Genomic DNA, 24004 nt, shown 5'->3' on the forward strand with positions numbered 1-24004 from the left:
TGTGCTCCAGTTTGGAATTCCACTCCCAGCTCTTAGTCTATATAGCCTCAATAGACTGATGAAAAGAATGTGACTCCAAACTCACTTACAAAATTCAAAAGTGGGCAGCAGTAAAACATGAGTCATTTCTAATTCCAACACAGTATGTAATAGAAGTCTTGCAACATGAAAAGTGGAAGGGTCTTCAAGCAATCTAGTTCTTCCCTCCTCACTGATGGAAAAAATGAGTCCCCAAAGGGTTAACTTAATCCTCAGGACCACAAGTGAAAAAGGAAAGAACTGTGTTTCTTTAGACTTTCTGTCTTTCTATAAGGGTAGATCCTCTGGTTACAGTTGGGAAAAATTAATGACTGAATCACTCTCCAAAGGTAAAGATGGTACTTTAAAGCTCACTGGTGATCTAAATGTATTTCTTAGTTAGAATGCCCCTTGCAGTTAAATAATTTAAACACAGAATATTTTATTAGCATAACAATTTATTGGCAAATAAATGAAAATAACATCTCGAGATCTCAACACATACAGGATCTTAGGTAATAAGCATCATGAACATGTTCTTCCAGAAGAAAGGGATCTGCCACGAACCAACCCTCCCTCTCCTGTAACAGGCTGCAATCAGCAACAACCCATCCTTACCCTACAAAGGGTGAAGCATAGTTTATGTGGAATACCATCAAGGCACTTGCTTTGATTAAAAAAGTTAGATGTGGTATAAAACCTGTTCCTAGAAGTCATTGGTCTTAAATAATTGGGAAAAAAAGGCAGTATACATTTTTAGTGAATAGACAAGACTCAGAATTTGAGTTCACTCGTGTGTTACCCTGATATTGTTTCAATTTGTATATAAAATTTCAGAAGAGACTAAAAAGGGTAGCATTTTATATAGATTTGTCACACTAATTTTTGAGAAATCATGGCAGCATCAGAATTCAAACAATAACTTCCTAACTGATTTGAATTAAAAGGCAACAGCTGTTTGACTTCAACTATTATGTTATTATTCTAGGGATGGGGAATTTGGTGGTGGGGGGAAGAGAAAACCTTAAAATAAATTTATTAAACCTGCAGTTAAAAATCCTTTCTGGCTTAGGCTGCTTTGCCAACTGAAGAGCTTTCAGTTAGAAATGTAGTCATTGGTGGTGTGTAATAAGATTGTAATTATTCAGCCTTTTTCAGACTCATAATTCAAGTCCAAGAAAGGTTTTACACATGGTATCTCTGGGGAAGGCATTTGGTGTCCTTCATTATCTGAGTTTTCAAAATTAAGTATCTCCTTCCCACTTTACATCACTAAGAGAAAAAGAAAATACACAACAAATAAACCTCATGATTTAGTATAATGCTTATTTAACTTTTCTAACTGTATTTAACAGGTTTACTTTAAAGTGCAAAACCCTTTAAAAAATAGTCCATGTCAGGATAAAAATTACCTTATAAAAATAAATCTCCCCAACTCCCACATCTAAATTCTCCATCCCCAGTTACTACTATATTTTTTTAAAAAAAACTAAAACATACTTTTAACTTAAAGTATTTCAATAGTATTTTACTTTATTAATAGGCTATGATAAATCAGCTGGTGTTATTTTGGCCTGATCCATTATAATTTTCATTCATGTTATTAGCATTCAAATTAATGATTACATTCATGATTATCAAAAATCTTTATACAAAGAAAAAAGCCAGATTACTTCAGAGCCTAAAAGTTTTCTAGACCCAATTTCTTCCTTTTGCAGTTTTAAAAAAAAATATTTTCTTTTTCTTTTTTTTTTTTTAGAGAGAGGGGAAGGAAAGGAGAAAGAGAGGGAAAGAAACATCAATGTGTGGTTGCCTCTCCCATGGCCCCCACTGGGGACCAGGCCCGCAACCCAGGCATGTGCCCTGACTGGGAATCGAACCGTGACCCTTTGGTTCACAGCCTGCACTCAATCCACTGAGCTACACCAGCTAGGGCTCTTTTGCAGTTTTTTAAGCCCAGTTTCAAATAAGGCATCACTAGAACAGATAAAGAAACCATTAAAGGAAGGAAGAAGAGAGAAACATTAAAGAACAGAGAAATTAAATAAAGTCTAAACCCTATCAATTGGTTTTTTACCATGTCATTGTGGAATCTTTCCCTGAATATACCAGGGGCATCCATGCCTCCTTGTTTGCCTCAGTTAGCTGCCTCCTGTTCAGAACTCAGTCCAGGCTCGGCTCCTCCATAGAATACCTCCAAGTGCCACTGGGTGTCACCCACTAAAGTTACCATGCAGGTAATCTAGCCTGCCTTCCTAGATTTAGTATCCTAGTCCCAGCACCTGGCACTCCAGCCCTAGACTGGAGCCCTAGACTCCAGCACAGGTCCCCGGGAAGTGTTTCAGGAATTATCTACATCGATGCAAAAAGAACTTATAGCTCATCTATAACACTACATAGAGGAAAACAATTCATTCAAAACATTAACAAGGATCACAGACCTTGAATTTGTCATTATAACTCCCATACTCAATTTTAAGTTCCCAAGAAATTCACTGCAGCCTTTTTCTCAGTTTTATATTAAGATCAGAGCAAACATCCAATGTGTTCTTAAATGACAAATTACTGAGAGAGTGCAGTAAGTATTTAAAGATCACCATTTACCAGAGTGCGAATTTAGCAACTAATTTGGCTTCAATGTCTACTGCTGTTTAAAAGCTAAGTTAGACTACCCAAATCTTGTTATCCTTTGGTCCTTATTAAAAATTTAAAAAGTAATTGTCAACTAGACATCTGTCCATTTTACCAACCATCAGAGGCACACATAGTACTGTAGTTACTAGTGCTTCAGAGTAGATCAGCCTGGGCTTTTTTGTCCCAACCCTGGCTGCTGTGTGATCCTCAGCTTTCTTTCATCTGCGGTGAATCTGTGCCCCTCTGCCCCTCTCCTCCTAGAAAGAGTGTTTTTGACCTCGCTCTCAAACTAAGGTGGGGCTCCTAATCCTGATTTTCCTACCGTTGGGTGGGGCTAACCAGGGATTGGGTTCCATTCAACCGAGTCCGTTTGTCCTTTCCCTTGTTTCATCAGAGAATGTCTTTTCAATGGCCTATTCCTGGCAAATTTTAGGGAAATATTAACTGTTTTCATAACTGGCTACCAAAAGCAGAATCCCTTGTTCTTTCGGATGGGAGAGATATAAACCAGAGCACAATTCAAGAATTAGCTAATTACGTAAAGCTTCAGAACTGTCTATATCCACAAATAGAGAAAAATATTAGGTAAAGGTCAAATTCTGTTACTCTATTCTTCTAAAGGGTTTTTAAAATCCTTTGGAATGATTCTTTTTTTCCCTCTGTGCCAGTGTTTGTTATAGAGGTGTCTTAAACATGTAAACACATACTCTCCTCTCACATAGCATCCAGGGTGTCCAGCCTTATGGCATCTCTGGGCGACACTGGAAGAAGAGTTGTCTTAGGCCACACATAAAATACACTGTGACATGTAATCACACACACAAAAATCTAATAATGTTTTAAGTAAATGTATGATTTTGTGCTGGATCATAGTCACAGCCACCCTGGGCTGCATGCGGCCCATGGGCTGTAGGTTGGACACCCCCGCTAGACATTTATCATGGTGTGGATTCAAACCTGGCTTGGGAGAGGAAGGCAAAAGGATTAAAAACAAATGATAGTCCAAGATACTATGATTTTACTATTACCATTCATAAGACTGGATAGAATGGGCAAATATTAGCTTAAAACAAACAAACAAACAAAAACAAATACAAAGAGGAGATAACATTTCAAAATTCTAGACTTACATTCTAAAAGAATGTCAAAATTCGGGACACTACCACATTTAATAATGTCAGTCACCTCAAAGACAGATATGCAGCTTTTCCACAGAGAAAGTGCTTTAACAAGGGGAATATTTTCCACGTAAACAGATGGGCACAGCCCTACCAATGGGACAGCCATGCTTGCAGGTTACGAATGCCCAACACTTAGCGTTTACTTCTCATAAATATTTAAGTTGTTTAGGATGTAGGGGCAGGCTAAAAAAATAATTTTGTACTTTTGTAAATATTATTTTGTCTGCTTTCAATGGTGTAGCTAAGTGTTTCAACCTCACATAAATTAGCCTGCTAGTCCTCATTTTGGAAAACCTCAGGGGTTTGTTTTTTTTTTGGTCACCTATCACGGTCCAGACCTATAAGCTTTCAATGTCAGACATTCTTGCTTTTCAAAAGCAACTCCTCCTATAGCCACAACCTGTGGCCGGCTATCACAAATAATTGGGTTGTAGGAATGTGATGCTTCTAAATCCTCCTGCATCCTAGTTTTAGGTGGCCCAAAGAGTTAAAAGCTGTCACTGTCATCAAAATTCACTGTAAATCAATACAGTCCACGGCAGTAAGCATCTTAGTTTTCACTAAAACATCTACAAGTTAATTACTGATGTTCCTTTGGGAGCTTTGTACACTTTTTTGTTGGTTACAATAATTTTTCTTGCAGAGGAAAGATGAACAGTAACTTCCACTTGAGAGAGACTGTCAATCCCCAACTGGCCCTAGCTAATGCCACGTGAAGGCAAAAAATCACTGCTAAGTACACACATTTTAAGGGAACTGCTGTCAAGCATTCCTATTTGCAATCTGTCCATAAGGGTTTTCCTCCAGTTCCTTTAAAATGCTGTATAGAATCGCAGGCTCAGCATTCTGCCTTTTATTGGCAAGCCTGTCACTGCTAATCAGACATGGCAGTGTAGGGCAGATTCCATGAAAAACACCCTAAATTACTGAAAGCACAAACAGTGCTTAATGGGAGAGAAATACTGAGAAACAGAGACAGAGATCACAGAAAAGACAGGGAGGATTCCCATTATTTTTGCTGATTAGGAAGAGCTCTTTGCTTCTCTACTTCTGCCAAACAAAAAGGCATGACTAAAAACATCAGATGTACGACAGAGTGTTCTGTGTAATGGGAAGTCGGCTGGTAGGATGTCACAACCATGTCCAGCCATCAGGCTCCTGACAAACCAATGCCCATGGTTCCCTGCCTTAAGGTGAGGAATGGTGCTTTCCCATTAAAAGCCTGAGATCCTACTGCTGTCTGGGGAGCAAAGAATAGGGTACAGAGAAGCACAAATAAGGAAAGAACTTGTGTAGTTATTACCTTGAGCTCCAGAGGCCTCTTGATCTGCTGGTACAAAAGCCGGCACCATACCCTGCCCCTGCCTCCTTTCCACTCTCTCTCCAAAGAGCTGAATCATGTCGGCTCGGGCATGTCTCATGTAAACATCAACTTTACCCCTTTCACTTCTGGAGAAGGAAGAGTCCAAAGGTATATCTCCTAAGAGAGGATGATCATTAAGTTTTAGGGTTACTTCACAGTCCAATTCAACAGATACTTCAGTACAAGAATACCAGCTCTCTGCAAGAGATCTTGACGCCACAATAGTTTCTTCTTCTTGATCCTGCCTAACTATAAGCTCTGCTGCATTTGTGTATCTACGAAGGCCATCAGCTTTGAAGGAAGAATAAATAATGCCTAGCCAATAAGTTACAATTTCAAGTATGCAAGTTGCTATTGGCTGGACATTCTTCTTCCTTCCACCTACTTATTCAATTGATCACTAGACTCAGACCATTGGGAATACACATTCCTTTCTGAGTTTGAGATTCTTCTGCAAAAGCTATCGCTTCATGTACACTGTAAAAAAGGTTTTCATCTTCCTTCTGGCAGTACTCTCCCCGGGCCAGGGAGTCCCTCACAGAGGGATTGCACTGAGCCAGCAGAACTTGGATGCCAATGGCTTTATAATCTCTGCGAACTTCTTTCAGCATATGGATTCCTGCTGTGTCTAGAAACTGGATTGCACTGCAGTCAATCACTATGGTGTGGAGTTCCAAGGGATCCTGGGAAAGTTGCACTGAAACTTCATCCTGTTTTGCACCAAGACTCACTGCTTCCTTTTCGGTCTTTCTCTTTGCTGCCTTCTTCTCAGCTGCCTTTACCGAGATTGGGTTGAGAGTTTTTTTGTATAAAGCAGATTTAAAACATTCTTTATTTATGTAGTAGAGAGGGGCTTCAAAGCGGAAAATCTTGATGCCTGGCTTAGCCTGCAGGTTTTTGTAAGCAGACATGGATTCAAAAATGTCAGACTCTTCCACCAGGCCAAGCAATGAACTCTTTGGCTTCTGAGTACGGAGGATGACACAAAACATAGAAAAACAAACTCCAATAAGCAGGCCAATTTCAGTACTTATCAGTGCAGAGGACAGCATAGTCACAAACCAGATAACTGTATCCATTCTGTTAACCCTCCACATTTTGGGCAGATCCTTAAATTTACGTAGAGCTCCCCGGAGATTTACAATAGTGATCACGCCAAGAACACTTTTCTGAAGGGAATAGAATAAAGGGGCTATTACCAGGAGGACCAGCAAAAGAACCAGAGCTGTCACCACACTAGAAAGCTGAGTCTGGCAGCCTGTTGATTCTTTAACCAACGTCTTTGCAAGAGCTGCGCTAGTAGTAAAGCAGTGGAAGAAGGAAGGAATGATATTGCAAAAGCCAATGGCATACATTTCCTGGTTGGCTTTGACTATGTAGCCATGTTTTTTGGCGAACATCTCAGAAAGTGATACGGTGATAGCAAAACCAATAATAGAAATAGCTATTGCATCTGTAGCCACACTAGGAATTAAGTTCCAGTCCGGTGCTTTGGGGGGCATGAACCCAGTGGGAATGTGTCCCGCAATACTGGTATTATATTTCTCATTCAGTTTTCCAAAGTGAGAGGCTAATGTGGCTGCCACGACGACAATGAGTTCAGTAGGAATGGGTGCCTTGAGCTTGGACTTGAAGTGCTCATTGAGTTCTTTGGTAGGCAAAAGAACCAAAAGGCACAATAAGCTGGTGATGAGGTCACAGATATTGGTCTTATGGATGTTTCTGAAGATATGTATCCAAGTAGTGATGAGTGAGCCCACGCCATTACTCCGAGGAAGGCTGAGCCCAAGGAGATACTTGGCCTGAGACGTAAGAATAGTGAGGGAGGCACCAGTGACAAATCCATTCAACAAGGCATCTGAGAGGTAGACAGAAACAAAGCCCACTTGAAAGAAGCCCATCACTACCTGAAAGGGAGGAAATATAAGTGTTAAACACAAGTAGAAAAGAGCCTCTAACCCCTGTATTACCCTGGCTGTTTTTCCATGGAGGCACACTAGCAGAGTGTCCTAAACTGTCAGACCTGGATGCAATCATGTATCAAACCTCTCGACATTCAGAGGGCTAAGCACACTATTTCTCATGTGCCCAAATGAAACAAGAGCTTCAGATTCCTACCTTCTCAAGCTCTTAAAACGACTCTGTACACCCCCCTGCCTTCGCGCCTCCCCATCCAAGCACCAGATAAAGCGAGCTACTCTTCCTCTTCCCTTATTGGATCCAAGTGCCTGTAACAGAGACGTAATGCTGTCACTGACTCTTGCATGCTAAAAGACAGGGGCATGATGGGAATAGAAGGTTAGTGGGTTCTATGGGAGACCCAAGAAGGATTTCATTTCTAATCCTTTCTCCTGGCTGGTAATATAAAATAGCATTCTTCAATGTCTCCCCTGTTCAACAGGCCAAGAAAACTACTATTTTTAGAAATTCTACAGGAAAACGGAGGTGATTACCTAGCAGAGGAGTCCGACCCGTGGGTCATGGGCTACAGGTGGCCCAGGATGGCTATCGTACATTTACTTAAAACTTTTTTCTTTGCTCACCAGTTTTTGTTAGTGTTTGTATATTTAATATGTGGCCCAAGACAGCTCTTCTTCTTCCAGTGTGGCCCAGAGACACCAAAAGGTTGGACACCACTGACTACAGCTTGGAAAATTCCTGCATGTGTCCTCACCCCACCCACATCCTGTTACCTTTTTGGCTGCGTGCTGTCTCCACCAATAACCAACCACACATAATCTCAGGCAAAGCAATGTTTCTCGACATAGAAACTCAAGGAGTTGTGCTAGGTGATCTGGAGTCTTTCTGGTCCAAATTTGTACAACCAAATAATAAAAATCTGCCTAACATTCATTGGTTAAGAGGCAGCTGCAGCCCAGGGTTGAGAAAAGAGAAGTAGCCTTATCTTACCCAGAGAGTCAACCCAGGGTTTGAACTTTGGATCTAACCCTCACATAATCTGAGCATTCAAGTGCTAGTTTGACTACTATGATACCTAAGACCCTTTATAGATCTGAGATTTCATGCGTAGTGATTTCTTTTGCTAGAAACAACCACTCATGCCACCGTTTCTTACCTGATAAACTCCAGCCATAAAAGTTACGGTGCTGCCAACTCTAATTGCATAGCAGCTTCTGCCGCATATGCTGTCTGACGCTGGGTCCAATGAGGTGCTCCCATTCGAAACCGTCCCTAAAGGTGGGGCACTATGGGCTGAGTCATAGCCAGCTTTGTTCAGCTCTCGGTCAACTACCTCACCAATCATAAGGCATAGTATTCCAAAAATGCCTACGGAGATGTGACGAGAAGTCCCCAGTAGGAAATAAATTAGGCTGGCAAAAAAAGAGGTATACAGGCCGTAGATCGGCTCCTGGCCTGCTAAAAGGGAATAAGCAATGGACTGGGGCACCAATAAGATGCCCACAATCAAGCCAGACATCACATCTCCTATAAAGTTTTTCTTCAGATCATACTTTGGGAGCCACCTCAAGACAGGAAGAAAGCCAAAAATTGTATCTTTTGCTTTGGTTGGGTTGCACTGGCAACTCTTCTGTAGTTTTTTGATGAAGAATTGTTTAAGGTTGGCGTTTGATTTCTCTTGAGGTTCCATGTGGATCCTAGGATAACGTCTGCACGGATCAGTGGTCTTAAATCGCTGGAAGTCAGTACTTAACTCCTTTTCAGGCTCCACATGGATCTTAGATGGAGGGCTGTACTGGTGGTCACTTCCTTCAACCGAGTCCTTGGGCGCAAGGCCATGCTGCTCGGCACTCTCCGAAGACATTTCTGGAGACAGCTGCGTTAGCCTCCTGCCCCAGAGAAAGGAACAGAATCAACTGATTAAATAATTCTCGGTGCTCAACATTTTGACAGCCCTACCTATCATTCATGAGAGTTGAGAGGAGTCCAGTTTGGGGTAGTTATCTCATACTCATTCTCCTTAATTGAGCCTCATTTGTCTTGGTCAGGAAAAAAAAAATAGATCACAAACAGCCAAGTCAAAGCCAATAATTCACTGGATATAGGACATCCCAAGAGTATAAATTGTTCACAGATTCTTCTGCATGTCTGCCTGGATCCCCCTATAGTTTTTTTCTCCAGAAAAGGTTATCAGGGTGGCCTGTTTCCTCCTTTTTATATGCTATCAACTGTCTTATTTTCAGATTTTTCACTCCCAGATATACTACAAAATAGCATCTGGTGCCAAACTTCCAGCCCTACCTGCAAGTCCCTGAAATAAGAAAAATGGTCTTGGAGGTGGGGGCAGGTGAGGCTTAAGTAACTCTCTAATTGTTGAAAATAAACATAAAGAAGAAAAAGCAAGTGAAAGAGTAAAAGTAAAGACTTTCGGAAAAAGAAAGAAACTAGGGCAGAATGCATTTAGGTCTTTCAATAAAACTGCTTGCTCAGTAGGAAGGAGGAGAGGGAAGTTGGTAAGAGATAGTTTGACGCAAACAAATGTCGAGAGCATGGGGTGGGCTGATGGGGCAAGGGTCTGACATATGCTCTGGAGAGTCTTGGTCTGTTCTCCTCTCTTCTAGTACAGAGCCACATCTGCCCTGTTCATGCAAATACAGATTCGCTGCATATTCTATGCGCATGCTCTAAATAGAAGTATGCTGTTGGCCTGCACTTCCACTTGGTCAGTAACCAGGTGATCCTGCATCACTGGGCCCGAAACTACACAACTACTGCCCTGTGACCTTCCACTAATAACCATAGGGAAAGGAAGAAGGTAAAATTAACTCAAAAGAAAGAAGAGGCAACAACAACAAACATCTTGTAATAATAAGCATAAAAGAGTAGGAAAAAGCAACAGGCTCCGAAAGCAATAGACTGTTTACCAAATACTTCACAAAACAGTGTCTTTGTGTCAGCTGCTTGCTTAACTTCGAGCGGCCATCCACCTCTCTCTGCCTGTCAAGATCCTAATCATTTTTAAAGCCCATTTTTAAAACGCAACCTTGTACGCAAAGCCCTGACCAAGCTCTGCAAGCCCGAATCAATCATTACACCCTTTAAAATGTCCCACAGCAATTCGCCCCTCCCTTGTAGGGCTAACCTCACTCCTGTACTGTGAAGTGGACGTCTGTCCAGCCCCTGGAGGAAAGGACATCTTGTTCATCACTAATCATCAGTGAATGTCTTCTAGTAACTCTAAGGCAGCAGACTTGCAAAATGAATGAATGAATGAAAGAATAAATGAATATACAAATTTATGGCTCTAGCCAGATAGATTAAATATAGTATATCGAGGACTCAGAAAGTTTCCTGTTTTGAACTGACAGAAAAATAGGCCCTTGTGAAGTTCTGTGAACCAAACATGACCAACATGTCTGAAAAGTGATCCACATTAATTTTGTTTAAGATGAAGCATCATCCCACTAAATAAGAGTAAAATAATAGTTACTTTGATGGCCTTGTTTAGCAGATAAGGAAAAAACGAAAAGATTTAGATGGGCACTTACCCTGAGTAAGCCAATCAGAATGGTGGATACACACAGCGGGTCTTCATTCCTCAATGCAACCCATGTGTAACTATCTCCTCACTTCCCACCATCAGGCCAGCCCACTCCGAGTGCACTTCTCATGTCCTGTTGTTCTGCTCTGGAATAGCTCTTAGTGACTTCTGGGCCAAAAGGTTCTTCCAAACCTAAGAAATGCAAAAGAAATATAAGAAAAACTAAAAAAAGAAAAATCCACATTTTGCCCTGCCCTCTAAGAAGAAAAAAGATAAAAAATTAATACCAGAAACTGCAACCGAGTGATGGAAAATGTAAGAAAGAATGAACTGAAATACTAAACGTAAAAAACACTGTAACAGTAATGAGGAATCATCAGTAAACTTGACCAAGCCGAAGAAAGAATCAACGAAATTGAAGCCGTATCAATAGAAATCGTCTAAACTGGAACACAAAGGGAAAAACAACAACAACAAAAATCAATAACAATAATGTAAAAGAACATGTAAGCGCTGTGGTACATATTAACAATCTAACATGTGGACAATTAGAATCTCAAAAGGAGAAAACAGAAAGTGGGTAGAAGAAATATTTGAAGACAAAATGGCCAAGAATCTTCCAAAATTAATGACAGACACCAAACTATACATCCAAGAATCTCAAGAGAATACCAAGAAGGTCAAATAAAAATAAATAAATAAATAAAATAAAACTTCATACTTATACATTTTGTATCCAAGCTATTAAAAACAAAAGACAAAGATAAAATCCTAAAGAGAGCCAAAGAAAAAAACATACATTACATACACAGGAATAGATATAAAAATATAAACAGACTTCTTACTGGAAATCATACAACCCAGAAGATATCTTTATCATAGAACTATAACTGTCAACCCAGAATCCCATACCCCCAAAAAATATCTTTCAAAAAATGAAGGAGAAACTCAAACAAATAGTAAGAGGACTTAATGCCAGCAGACCAGTACCACTATATAAATATACACCAAAGAGAAGAAACTTGGGTCTACACAATATACAACAAAAATGGAACATGTGAAGAAGAAATAAAATCCATTTTTTATTTAAAAAAATCTTTAATTGTTCTAAAAGATAACTTTCTTTTTTTAAAATATTTTATTTGTTTATTTTTAAGAGAGTGGGGCAGGGAGGGAGAGAGGGAAACATCAATGTGTGGTTGCCTCTCGTGCGCCCCCAACTGGGGACCTGGCCCGTAACCCAGGTATGTGCCGTGACTGGGAATCAAACTAGTGACCTTTTGGTTTGCAGGCCAGCACTCAATCCACTGAGCCACACCAGCCAAGGTTAAAAGATAACTTTCAAAGCAAAAATAAGAATGCATTTTGTTTGTAGCTTACAAAATAAAATGTATGAAAATAATAGCATGAAAAATGGGAGGGGGATTGGGAATGGTAATGTCTTATATTAAATGTGCAGCAATATAATATTATTTGAAAGTAGGCTCTAATCAAAGATATATATTGTAAACCCAAGGGTAACCACTTAATTTTTTAAAACTATACATAGTGTCAAATGTTATTTTATCTATGATTGCACAGATAAAATGGAATCATAAAAAATTCTCAATCAACCCAAGAGAAAGCAGAAAAAGAGAGACCAAAACCAGATGGAAACAGCTAGCAAGATGGTAGAGTTTAATCCGAACATATAATAAATAAGCATATTAAATATGAATGGTGTAAAAACTCCAATGAAAAGACAGAGGCTCTCAGATTGGATAAAAACAATTAGACCCAATTACACTCTATGTATAAGCCTACTTTAAATACATACATAGATGAAAAAGTGAAAGAACTTGTCCAATTTCATAATTTATTATGAAATAAATTATGTGACTTATATATTAGCATATAAGTGACTCAGCCAGGTAATGAAGTCCTGATTTCAGAACTCCAAGAATAGCTCTCTTCTGAGCACGGCACCTACTAACTCCTACAACCCTATCTAACAAGTTTTCTCTAACTGCTGGCACTTTAGGATTTAGCTACTCGACACAACCTAGGTCCACTTACCCGCTACCCAGAATAATCCATAAACCTTTACCGAGCTCTTGCTCCATAACTCATAACCACAATCCTCTTCCAACTTTCAAAAACATAAGCATTTACTCACAAACGGCCCTAGAAGTGGACCTTATTCTGCCATCAGTCTCGATCCAGACACTGTCTATAGTCTCCTTACCTATCCACTTACCCCCCAAAACTGCCCTTGAAATTATATTTATTGCCATTTCAAATGTATTTGAAAAACCCAAACAATATGAAACTACATTAAAAATTACCTTAAACTAAATGGTAGTATGCCCTCCACACAAATTAAACTCCTTGAGAACAAGCTCCATTTAAAAGTGTCCGCACTACGCTTTCCAAAATAGGAACTAAAATGATCACTAAACACACAACTCAAATACAGAGAAAGGCAGGTGCAAAGCAATATTGATTTGCAAGTGGGAATACCTGCTTTAGAACATAGCTTTCAAATATTCCTTTGTACAAAAATCCTCTCACTTCCCCAAGCCTGTTACTGCTTTCAATTATAGTATTCATCAGTTGCTACTAAAAATTAAGAAATTAGTGTTTACCATTAGAATACAGTCTACAGCCAGACTCCTTTTCACCTTAAGAAGGCTGGAATACAAATTATATATTCCATGAAGTTCAATAAAACAGGATTCTACTGTATCATCAAGGCTAATTTCCCCTTCTATTAACATCAATAAATGAGAGTGGGCTAACTCAAGAGGAAAACACTTGAACCTCCGGTATTACCCTCTAGGAATGGGAGAAAAAAAACCAATAAAATACCTGAAAGATCGATTTACATATTAAAGTATAATGGCAGGTTAGGCGACACTAAAGACACATCTGTCTTTTCTTCTTTAATGAGCACTTGACGGCCTAGAAGGTGGTCTTATCCAGGTGACTAAACAGCAGCAGCGGTGGGTGCAATTTCCCACGTGAATTACTGACCGTCCCAGAGCCCTGGACTAGAAGAGAGGGACATCTCTGCTATGTGAGCCCGATGGGGCCAGACAACTCGACAACTTCTTTTGGAAAATGTGCAGAGATGTAAGTGACAAAATGGCTGCTTTGGGTAAATAATTACAGCATATAATCTTACCCAATAGTTTTGCAATTTGTAAAACTGAAATGCCTTTTCAGAGGACGACAGTTTTCAGAGTGGAATGGTAAAGTCTGCCTCTGAAACACAATGGTTTGCTCAAATTGTGTGTGTGTGCTACAGACTCACTGTTGAATAAAACTGAAGCTGCCAATGACTACGATCATAGCATCTGAGCTCTGAGCGGGGAGAAATATGCAAAGAGCTGTAATTTTCTGTAGAAAGCCTCAAGGAAAGAACGTATCTCACCTGTGCTCTGAAGTCAGGCCAGAGTTAAAAAGATAAAGACGTGGAAAATCAATTAGGGAGAAAAAAGCACAAACAGCAATAAATCTGAGGTTGGAGGAAAAGAATCAGAGATTAGGATGGCCTGTTTCAAGTACCAAAGCACATGGGAGATCGGTGGGAGGGGAGCCACCTGGGGGAGATTCTGAAAGGCTTTGTGGTGGGTGCAGAAAAGCAGACTCTAATCTGCAGGTACTGCATAGGCTCTGAAGGTTTTTGAGAAAAATCACTTACTATGTCATTCATCTGATAAATAATTATGTATTAGTACATCTTCTGGTGTTTAAAGGAAATGGACAAATCTCAGATGAATTCTGAGGTGGACCACACGAAAGGAAGGATAGAGGAGGAAGTGGGAAGACAGGAGACAACAAAAAGTTTGGCTTTCGGTTTCACAGGTTTGAGATCTCTATGAGATGTCCAAATGAGGACAAAGGGCCTGCAACTTCTGGGGCTGTGCTTCCCCAGTGTGTTACATAGAACTATTTAGCGCTGAAGTTTCTGTAAAACACTAGAGTACACGCTGCAGGTCAGACGCCAAGCCATTCCCCTTTCCACATACCCCAGCACTAACGCAATGCCTCACACTTGGTATGTATGGCTATGTATCTATGTTCATTGAAATGAACATATAGGTGAAATTTCAAGTAAATATAATGAAGACAATAACTCTTCCTTATTTTCTGTTAGCGCAAATTATTGGCAATGTTTATTTAAGTCTGTGATGAAGCAAGGAGAACCACCATAAGGCTTGTATCAGTACAAGCACTATGACATACTGATTCTTTATACTGATTCTAGTATAAAGCACAACAGAAGGCAAAATAATGCAATACTCAACAAGAAAATGATGTAACATCATGATAAAAAAATTAAATAGTTCCTTGCACAGTAATTTGCTGCTTTCAGAAAGATTTCATATATACCTCCCATTGCCCTCCTCGACAAATCTGAGAAAACTATATGAATTCCTATCTCTAACATGGGAAAAACTCAAAGTTTAGTCACTTGTCAACTGGTAGAACCAGGTTCCCAAACCTCATCTTCTAATTCCCAAGCTGAGTTCTCTCTCTAAAAATACCATACAGCCCCCAAATTTATTTTATTCCTAAGAGGTCTCAGGAGATAGTTCAAAGCAATGCTCTGCAACCAAGTCATTTCTGAGTTATTAATTTTAATTAGTGATGGGGACAAACTGCTGGAAGAAGGTTTGGTAAAAGAATTAGAAATAAAGTTACTTTTATCTTTCATACTACACACATGCATTGGTAATATTTGCATTTTCTTTTTCTATTAGGAGCAATGATGTACAATTTACATCTGTAGCTACATTTTGACTAGAATAAGGTGTATCTCAGGCAACAGTCAAACAAGCCAGGCCAGCTCTTTCCTCCATCCACTTTTGCTGGCCCCCTAACTGGACTGCTAGGATTTTTCTCAAATGCTGCCTTAATCGGTTCCTTCCTCAACACGGTATGTGTCAAAGAGCACCACCGCCACCACCATGCCTCCCTCCTGAGCTCATCCCTGCCTTGCACTCCTGTCTTCTTCGCTTTGCTTTATTTTTCTCCCTGACCCTCTCACCATCTCCTACTAAGCATCTACTTTTCCGTCATTGTCTGTCTTTCCCACGAGAGGAGTAACCTTCTCTATTTCATTCACAACTGTATCAATACCCCCAAATGAATTCTTAGCAAATATTGAGTAAGTGGATTAAATGATAGTTTGTAACAGCTATGTGTTAAAGAAAAAGGAGTTACACCTCTCCCTCCATCCCACTCCCCCCCAAACACACACACACACACACAATAACCAGGTTTGTGTCAAGAAATTATAGTTTGGCAAGTGTCTGTTTGGGGGTTTGTGTTCACTACAAGTTATGTCAATGCTCAAAAATTGCCCCTAATGAATTTAATCTAGATCTCAGCAGTGCCCTGAATGTGTCGTTTCTAGATCTTCTCCCTAGACGGAATCACATTATAGTACTTACAATGATATTAAACCAGAGACCTATTAAAATGCAAGTTCTCAGGCAAGTCTAGGGATGTGATCGAAGACTCTGCACCCTGGATAATTCTGAGCCAGTGAGCTGAAGGCTGAACTTGGAGAAATATTGGGTATGATGTGGAGTCACACAGATCCCAGCTATACTGTTCAACAGCTGTATGGCAAGGATTAAAAAGTTTATTTTCTCCACACCGATTTCTCACCTGTAACATGGGATTAGCGTCATCTAACTTGCTGGGTTGTTGTAAAGCTAAGGTAAGTGAAGTACCTAACACAGTGTCTGACATATAGCTGTTGCTTAATAAATTATAGCTGCTAGTCTCTGCCCCTTGAAGATCCTGAAGGAAAAGGGGTGGGGGGTGCTCATTTCTTTCCAACAGGTCTAGCTCTCCGTTTCCTTATTGACTGAATTTCAAAAACAAGAACTTCTGCTTAACCCAATGTTGGATATTACATTAGTTCCAGACTTCACATAAAAAGCCCTGGGGACAAGGGCCAGGGGTGGGGTGGAGCTGGGGAGGAGACTAGTCTAGCAACCAGAAAGGAGTTTAAGTCCTGAATGTTTCTAACTCACCGCTGTCCCCGCTCCGTGCAAGGAAAGGGCCAGTCTAATAAGAGTGTGGGAGTACAAGATCTAGCCCTGCAAACGGCTTGCTGTGTAAATCTGCACAAGGCCCTGGTCCCAGTGCCCTTTCAGTGTCTTCATCTATCCACGGAAAGAATTTCAACTTAGTCTATGAGTCTTCAAGAAGGTCCCGATTTGTACTTAACCAGGTGTGTGGTTTTTAAAAACAGAAATAATCAAGTCCTCTTCAGTGTTCAGGCTTGTTCGTCCACTGTGGGGCATGGGGAGAAGGTAGTGGTGGCAACTCACTCTCCTGGGTTCTGCTCCCAGATATCTGGGTTTGGGATGGCTCTCAAATACACGCTCCCAGATATCTAGGTCCCAACAGCAACACTCTTATCTACGAGGAGCTGTGGCACTCAGTGTGTGGTATGGGCTGGAGGGCAGAGGGAAGCCCTCAGCCCGAGGAGCAGGGCCGGGATGATCAAGTAGGGGAGTGGGGCTTTGACACTCGCCCTGCCTCCGCCTCTGCCTACCCAAGAAATAACCCCGACCACCGCAGGGCCGCGACGCCCACAGCGACCGCTGGTCCGGGTTTCCTCCCACTACGCCCGATACACAGGCCAGGACGACCCTGGAAGCGGCCCGCTGACCGCGTGAAGGCCCCCCTTCACGCGTCCCCTCCCCCCTTCTCGCGTCCCCTCCCCAGTTCTCACCTGGGCTATCCGGCGCGATGAGACCCCGCGCAGATGAGTCCTCTGCCGTGTGGGGTTGAGGGTACAAGACCGCGCCGGCAGAAGCAGATCTGTCCGGAGACAACCTCCCTTTTACCAGCTCGTTCCCCGACCCGCCCATCTCCCGGCCCCCGAGGAGGCGGGGCCCGGCCGGTTCAGAGAACTGGGCGCTTGGACCAGGTACTCTGGAAGAGTGCAGAAAGATAATTCTGAGCCGCGCCCGGGGTCGTGGCAGTCACGTGGCACAGCGGGCTAGAGCTGTGGCCGCCAGCCAATGATTGGGCCGGACTGGACGTGGTGCCGTCCCTGGCCGCTTTCCTCCATGCGATTGGCTGTTCTGGGTAGAAAAGGCCAAGTGTCGCGGATTCTGGGGGAGGTCCCTCCGCCGCCTTGCGAAGCGGCGAATCGTCAAGTGGAGGTTCAGGGCATGTTCACTGGAATCCGAAGAGTGTAGCGTGGAAGGAAAGGGTCCAGAATGACGCGGAAGCGCCCTGCCTAGGGCTGTGAAATGCTCTGCGTTTGCCACGTACATCATCATTGACTCTGATTCTTCGAGACCTGGTTCCTTGCTGCCTTCCCCCTTACGGTTGGGGGAAATAGAGGCCCTGAAAGGTAAAGACCAGTTAGAAAATTAGAGGCATTTACCCGGGTGTGATTTATTCTCCATCAAAATGCCCAAGAGTCAGAGGCGCTTTTTAAATGTAAATTAAAATACAAATACAAAATAAAGTAAAGTAAATACAAAATGTCGTTCCAGTCCTCCTTTAAAACCCACAGTGGCTTTCCTTGACCTGTGTATTGTAGATAAACTCAAATGGTCCCTATGCTTCCAAGGCGCTGAAAGCTCTGGGCCCTGGCCCCTTCCTCCTCGCCTTACATCCCTCCCTCAACACTCTCCACCCGTCCTGGCCTCTGCCAGGGGCCTGCCTTTCAGCTTTTTGGTGTGTTCTGGTGTCTCAGGTCTCAGCCTAAAGGCCCTCCCTCTCTTCAGTGACACATTCCCTGCCAGTCACATCCTAGTAGGTATGACTTCTCGATTGAATTATCAGCTAGAACTGTCGTTTCTCTGATATTTTATCATTTGTTTACGAGAACTGAAATTCAAAGGCTAAAGTGAATTGGTAGCTTTTTGTTTTTTAACTTTTCATGAATAGATAGATATGACTGGAATCTAATAGTAATTCCAGACAGATAGGACAATTTACCAGGAGACTACAGAATGACTTCGATGCTTTTGAAAATGGAGCTAAGAACAGACTTCTGTTTCCATGTTTAGTCAAGACTGCTCTAGAGTGGCTTTGTTTTTTTTCCTTTGAAGAATCTTTATATTTTTGATACAGCCAAGAGGGGGGAGGCAGAAAAGATTTGGAATGGTGTCCAGAACTCAAAGTGTATAGGAATATTGGAGGAAATATTAAGATGTCCTCACCCCACCGAGGTGTCAGTTGGGGGAAGGGATGAATGGAGCAGGGCCATTGAGAGCTGTTTTGCATAGCAACAGTTTTGCAGCTAACCTCTAGAATGGTCATTTAACATATCTATAACCTTTAACTGGTTTCATAGATATGTTAAATAGCTGTGGCCAAGTTTTGGGCGAGGGAGAAGTGAGTGGCTGCTACCCAGGATGTAATTGGGGGCTGCTTCTCTGAGAGAGTGCCTGTGTGAGAGCCATGTGGCTTTAAAAGAGTGAGGACCCCCTCTTGGCCAGGTGAGGGGGAGAGCCACACTGTTTTGGAAAGACATAGACCCCTGTAGCCATTAGGAGAGAGAGCCACACAGGTTCAGCAGAGTGCAGACCCCCTCTTGGCCCGGAAGACCATGCAGCTTTGCCAGAATGGAGATCCCTGCGGCCAGGTGAAGAAGAAAGACACGCGCTTTTGGTGGAATGCGGCTTTGGTAGAAGAGGCCCACGCAGCTTTGGGGTGCTCCTTTTGGCCGAGTGGCCTGGAAAGCAGGAGAGACTTTGACTGGAACTTGGTACAAAGAACTCTTGCCAGTGGAAGGTGCCGTATGACTTTGGATTAGTTGGAGATCCTGCCTGGACAGGCGACACAGCTCACAGTGCCAGCGACCTGAAAAACAGACAGGAGCTCTTTTCCTGATTTACGGTACCCGGAGTTGGGACAGTGGGAGAAGGGAGCTGTGTGTGTGTGTGTGTGTGTGTGTGTGTGTGTGTAGGTGTATACCCTTAAAGACTTTACTATTTTAATGAAGGCATTAGGCCTGAAAGCATTAAATAAACATTTTGTTTCCTTTTCACAGATCTCTGGCATTGAGAGATGTCTTTCCAATTGGCGGCAGACAGAAGAGCCCAATAGATACTAGTATACCCTCCTTGGGAGGGGCCCCTGTTTTCTGAAGGAGTTTTCTGGCATCCCTCAGAGGGTCAAGTATTGCCTCCCGCCCCCCTCGGACCCTTGTTCGGTAACATTTTCACCAGTGCACCTCCTTTTAAAATGTAAAAATAGATATGGCATTCTAAATTTGGGGCTCAAAAACATGGCTTCAACTTCATTTTGATGTTGAGTACATGTTAAGTTGTTTATTCCCCTTGTACGAGGCCTTCAGAGGCCCACTAGGTAGTAATGGGAGAAGACTGGTGAAGGAAGCAAAATGGTTAACTTCCTTTCCTTCCCTTTCCAGGGAACCTCTTCCCAGTCATTTGAGGAACTCCCATTCCTATCTGGAGATGATCTTCAAGTTTCTGTCACATACCAGATTCAGAGCTTCCAGAGTCACAAGTCATTCCAGGAAGCTAAAACATCTGGGTTCTACTCCTGATTCTACTTCTTATGACAGGAGACGATCACTTCATCTCAGTGGGTGTCAAAGTTCTCACCCTTTAAAGGGTAGTCAATCACCTGTCCCCAAAGTCTGGGAGAGGGTCAAGTAAGAGGGCCAATAGATGCCAAGCAGTTTTCAGTTCATAGGCTGCAAGACAAGCAGATGAGCAACAGCCGCCAGTTTCTAGGTATTTATTTATGGATGCACCAACTCTTCGCATTTATTATATTATTTAATTCTCACAGCAGCTTTTCAGAAAAGGAGGCGCTATCTTATGATTCTTCCTTTGTAGGTGAGGGAATGGGACTGAGATATTAGGTGACTTGCCCTCAGTCCCACAGTTAGTAAGTCATAACAGCATGGGTTTAACCCAGTTACATCTGACTGCAAAGCCTCTCTTCACCATGACGTGCACTGTGTTAGTCAAATGTAAGAATCCAACCCCATGTTTGCAGGGGATAGACACCAATAAAGACTGGCTCAATTTTATAACAGTTACAATTTTCTTTTTCTTATCCTGTACATTTTACTCTACATTACAGATGAGGAAACTGAGGCTCAAAATATTAAATTACTTAACATAGTAATGCAACTGACAAATAGTAGATTTTGAGGTGGGCTTTCCAACTGGGAGTCGTCAGATGCCAAAACCCAAGAATATATGTCAATGACAGTTGACGTTGGCAAGGGGATGGTTCTAGACAGAAAGATTTAGGTGAGCTGTTGGAGCCTCTCTCCCTTCCAGTTCAGAATCCCAGGCTGCTATTTAGTGTCATGGTTCCCTAATCTCCCCAAGGGACACATCCCTGGGGTCTCAGGGAACTCACCTGTGGTCTGCCATTCCTATCTCACCTTGACTAATGCAGCAGTTCTCTGTAGTGGGGATCCAAGAGCTGAAACAGATAACCAAGTCCCTGCTAATGGAGAGCTGGCTAATAATCTACTTTTCCCTGATAACAGCAAATCAGTAGCCCAGCCAGAACTCAGATCTCTTTACCCCTCCCACCTAAGCCTGGGCATTTGTCCTTCTGTTGATCTAAGGTTCTTGAGGTGACCGGCATACATTATAGCCATTACTCTGTCTTGAGCAGCTTCCCAGAGAGTAACTAATGATATAGTAAGTGGGGGTGTTTGGTCCAGCAAATAAGTCATTTCAGGTCAGAGGCCACTTCAAGGTTCACCTCCTCAGCACTTCTGGACACCCCCTGGGAAGTGACCGGGGAAGGACAGGTCACTTCCTCTGAGGCCCGAGAATAGTGGGCCCCAAACTGACTTCCATTATTGAGTGAGTTATTCCTAATTTGCTATTCTGATTCATTCTCATTGCTGTAGGTGTTTGATTGTTCTTGGAAATAGGTAACATGTACAAGTAGAATAAACAAGTTTTAAGATCAGAATTTACAATGAAAAGTAAATCTCCCTCCCACACTCCCCATTCTTACCTCCGGGTCCCTTTGTGGCAACAAACTCAGCAACAGTTTCCTAAGCTTCCTTCCAGGTTGTTCTATATCAGCAATTTTCAATTCTGGCTGCACATCAGAATCTCTTGGAGAACTTTTAAAAGATAACAGTGTTCAGGTCCTATCCCCAGATGTTATGATTGAATTGGTGTAGAGTAGGATCAGGCATATATTTAATTAGAATTTCCCCTCCCAGGAGATTCTACTGAATACCTATGGTTGGCCAAACCAGCAACCTATGCATATACCAGATGGCAAATATACATATTTTTAGAACAAGTGGACACACAATATACACTACTCTACACTTCAAAAAATTAATAATATTCATTGAAGATCACCCCATATCAGTGTATACAGATATCTGACTGCATATTGCTGAGTCACAGATTACTCCAAAACTTAGTGGCTTCTAACAACAACAATCATTTTGTTATTTCCCATGGTTTCTGCGGGTCAGGAGTTTGGTGAAAGCTTGCTTGGGGGTGTCTCATAGAGCTGCGGGTCAGACAGTGGCTGCAGCTGGGGCAGGGAGTCAGGGATGAAGCAGCTGAAGGCCATCTGGACATTTCCTGTAGCTTCTTGCATGTCTCTGCGTGGGCTAGTTTGGGCTTCCTCATACCACGAAGTTTCAGGGCAGTCTGTACTTAAACGACAGCTAAAGGCTTCAAGAGCCAGCATTCCTGCAAGCAAAGTGGACGCTGTGTAGCCTTTTATGATCCAGCCTCTGAAGTCACATAACCTTACTCCTATTGCACTTTGTTGGTTGAAAGTTATAAAAGCCTGTCAATCTCAAGGGAAGGCCAATAGATCCCAACCCTCCAAGAGTGAAGTGTCAAAATGAATTGTAAGAAGAACATGTGGGATGGGAAATGTTGGGGTAGCTATCTTTGTTACAGCAGCCGTGTGGCGTTCTGTTGTTTCGGTGTGCTGTCATTTATTTAAACATTGAGGGAATTTATGTTGTTCCTTTTTTAAAATATTAGAAAGAGTACTTTGAATGTTGATAGGTATTTATTTTTCTGCTCCCTCTTCCCCAGTCCCCAGAAGGGGCTGGGCCCTTCTGTATCTCTTGCCCCTCAGAGCTACTGTGTGGCAGAGCAGGAAGCTACCATTCTTGGGCTCAGAAAGAGATCCTGTCCTGCTTTGGACCTTTGAGGGGAATTAGGCTGAATTGTCCTGGAGGGGAAAAGGATGGAGAGTCATATAATCAGGGAGGGAGAAGATTTTTGAAAGTCTCCCCAGGATTGAAACCGGAGGCCTGGGCTTTGCAGGATCCTTTAGTGGCAAGGATCTGGGCCTTTCTCTGCCCCCAAAGGCCGGAGCCATAGCAACAACCCCTGATCCCAGGCAAAGAGCAGAAAGGTTGACCTTTTAGGGTCCACACCAGCTAGGATGATGGGCACATCCATGGCAGCAGTGTGGCCTGATGGCCAAAGGGCTTTTCCCCTGCTTAGACCAAGAGGTGTTCACTTGAGCCTATGGTGAGGCAGTGGTCACCATGATTATTAGGATTGAATATCCTGCCAGTACTGTGGGATAGGAATTGGAACGTATAACATTTGATTTGGAAAAGAAATGTGACTCTTATACCTGGGGTAGAGCAGAATTCACACTTGCCACAAATATTGAGATACAGCAAGTGATCCGTTATTTGACGTTGCACGGCGATCCCAAGCCCCAGCACACCAGATCTGTTTTCAGGGACACGTGCTCAGTGCTGGGGCAGGCGGCCATTCCAAATGGAACATGATCTCTGCAATACAATATTGATTCTCCCGTTATTTTTTTAACTTGAACTCTCATAGTTTTGAATACCCAGACAACTTCTTAAAGAATTAGTAGTTAAATTGCTTTGTCTTTTTGGACAAGTTTTTTTTTTTTAATTAAGAACATAAGAATATAATCAAGCAAGTGTGTAAAGATTTAACAACACAAATGTTTATTAACAATATCAAAAGATTAGAAACAGCCTAAATAACTAACAGTTGAAGTATGTTAAATAAATTATACTATAGCCACCCAATGGAAATCTATGATGACATTAATCACATAGCAAAAAATATTTAATGCACACAAAGATGTTTATATATATTGTTTGACAAAAATATATATATTGTACAATCACAGTTTTGTTTTAAAAATTATATTTATATGATTGGGAAAGAAGGATGTATATCAGAATGTTTCTCTGGGTGGGAACTATTCTTCTTATTTACCTGATTTTCTACAATACAGAGATGTATTACTTTCTATAGAGAACAATAAACAATAAAAATTTTGGTTAAAACCCTGGCTGGCATAGCTCAGTGGATTGAGCACAGGCCTGCGAACCAGAGGATCTCGGTT

At 41.9% G+C, this 24004-nt stretch overlaps 1 protein-coding gene and 1 long non-coding RNA gene across 6 annotated transcripts; one reads left to right on the plus strand and one right to left on the minus strand.

Moving 5' to 3' along the window:
- The first annotated feature begins 1660 nt into the window (after window positions 1-1660).
- Window positions 1661-2407, plus strand: LOC118986162 (uncharacterized). The gene is made up of 2 exons (XR_005066314.1): window positions 1661-1735; window positions 1965-2407. It is a non-coding gene; the product is annotated as an uncharacterized LOC118986162 (long non-coding RNA).
- A 1715-nt stretch (window positions 2408-4122) lies between these two features.
- On the minus strand, window positions 4123-17624 carry SLC26A2 (solute carrier family 26 member 2). 5 transcript variants are annotated; one of them, XM_037044922.1, is made up of 5 exons: window positions 17394-17624; window positions 14070-14153; window positions 10665-10849; window positions 8273-9005; window positions 4123-7103 (listed from the first exon to the last, which is right to left on the minus strand). In XM_037044922.1, exons 4-5 carry the CDS (start codon window positions 8978-8980, stop codon window positions 5586-5588), a joined length of 2226 nt encoding a protein of 741 aa, XP_036900817.1. In that variant the 5' UTR covers window positions 8981-9005; window positions 10665-10849; window positions 14070-14153; window positions 17394-17624; the 3' UTR covers window positions 4123-5585. The 5 variants fall into 5 exon arrangements, with proteins under 5 accessions (XP_036900817.1, XP_036900818.1, XP_036900816.1 ...); XM_037044923.1 differs by lacking the exon at window positions 17394-17624 and adding an exon at window positions 16687-17024; XM_037044921.1 differs by lacking the exon at window positions 14070-14153.
- Between the last annotated feature and the right edge of the window lie 6380 nt (window positions 17625-24004).

Source organism: Sturnira hondurensis, unplaced genomic scaffold (assembly GCF_014824575.4).
Source record: "Sturnira hondurensis isolate 20B ecotype Veracruz unplaced genomic scaffold, ASM1482457v3 Scaffold0004152, whole genome shotgun sequence".
In the NCBI taxonomy this organism is placed as follows: domain Eukaryota; kingdom Metazoa; phylum Chordata; class Mammalia; order Chiroptera; family Phyllostomidae; genus Sturnira; species Sturnira hondurensis.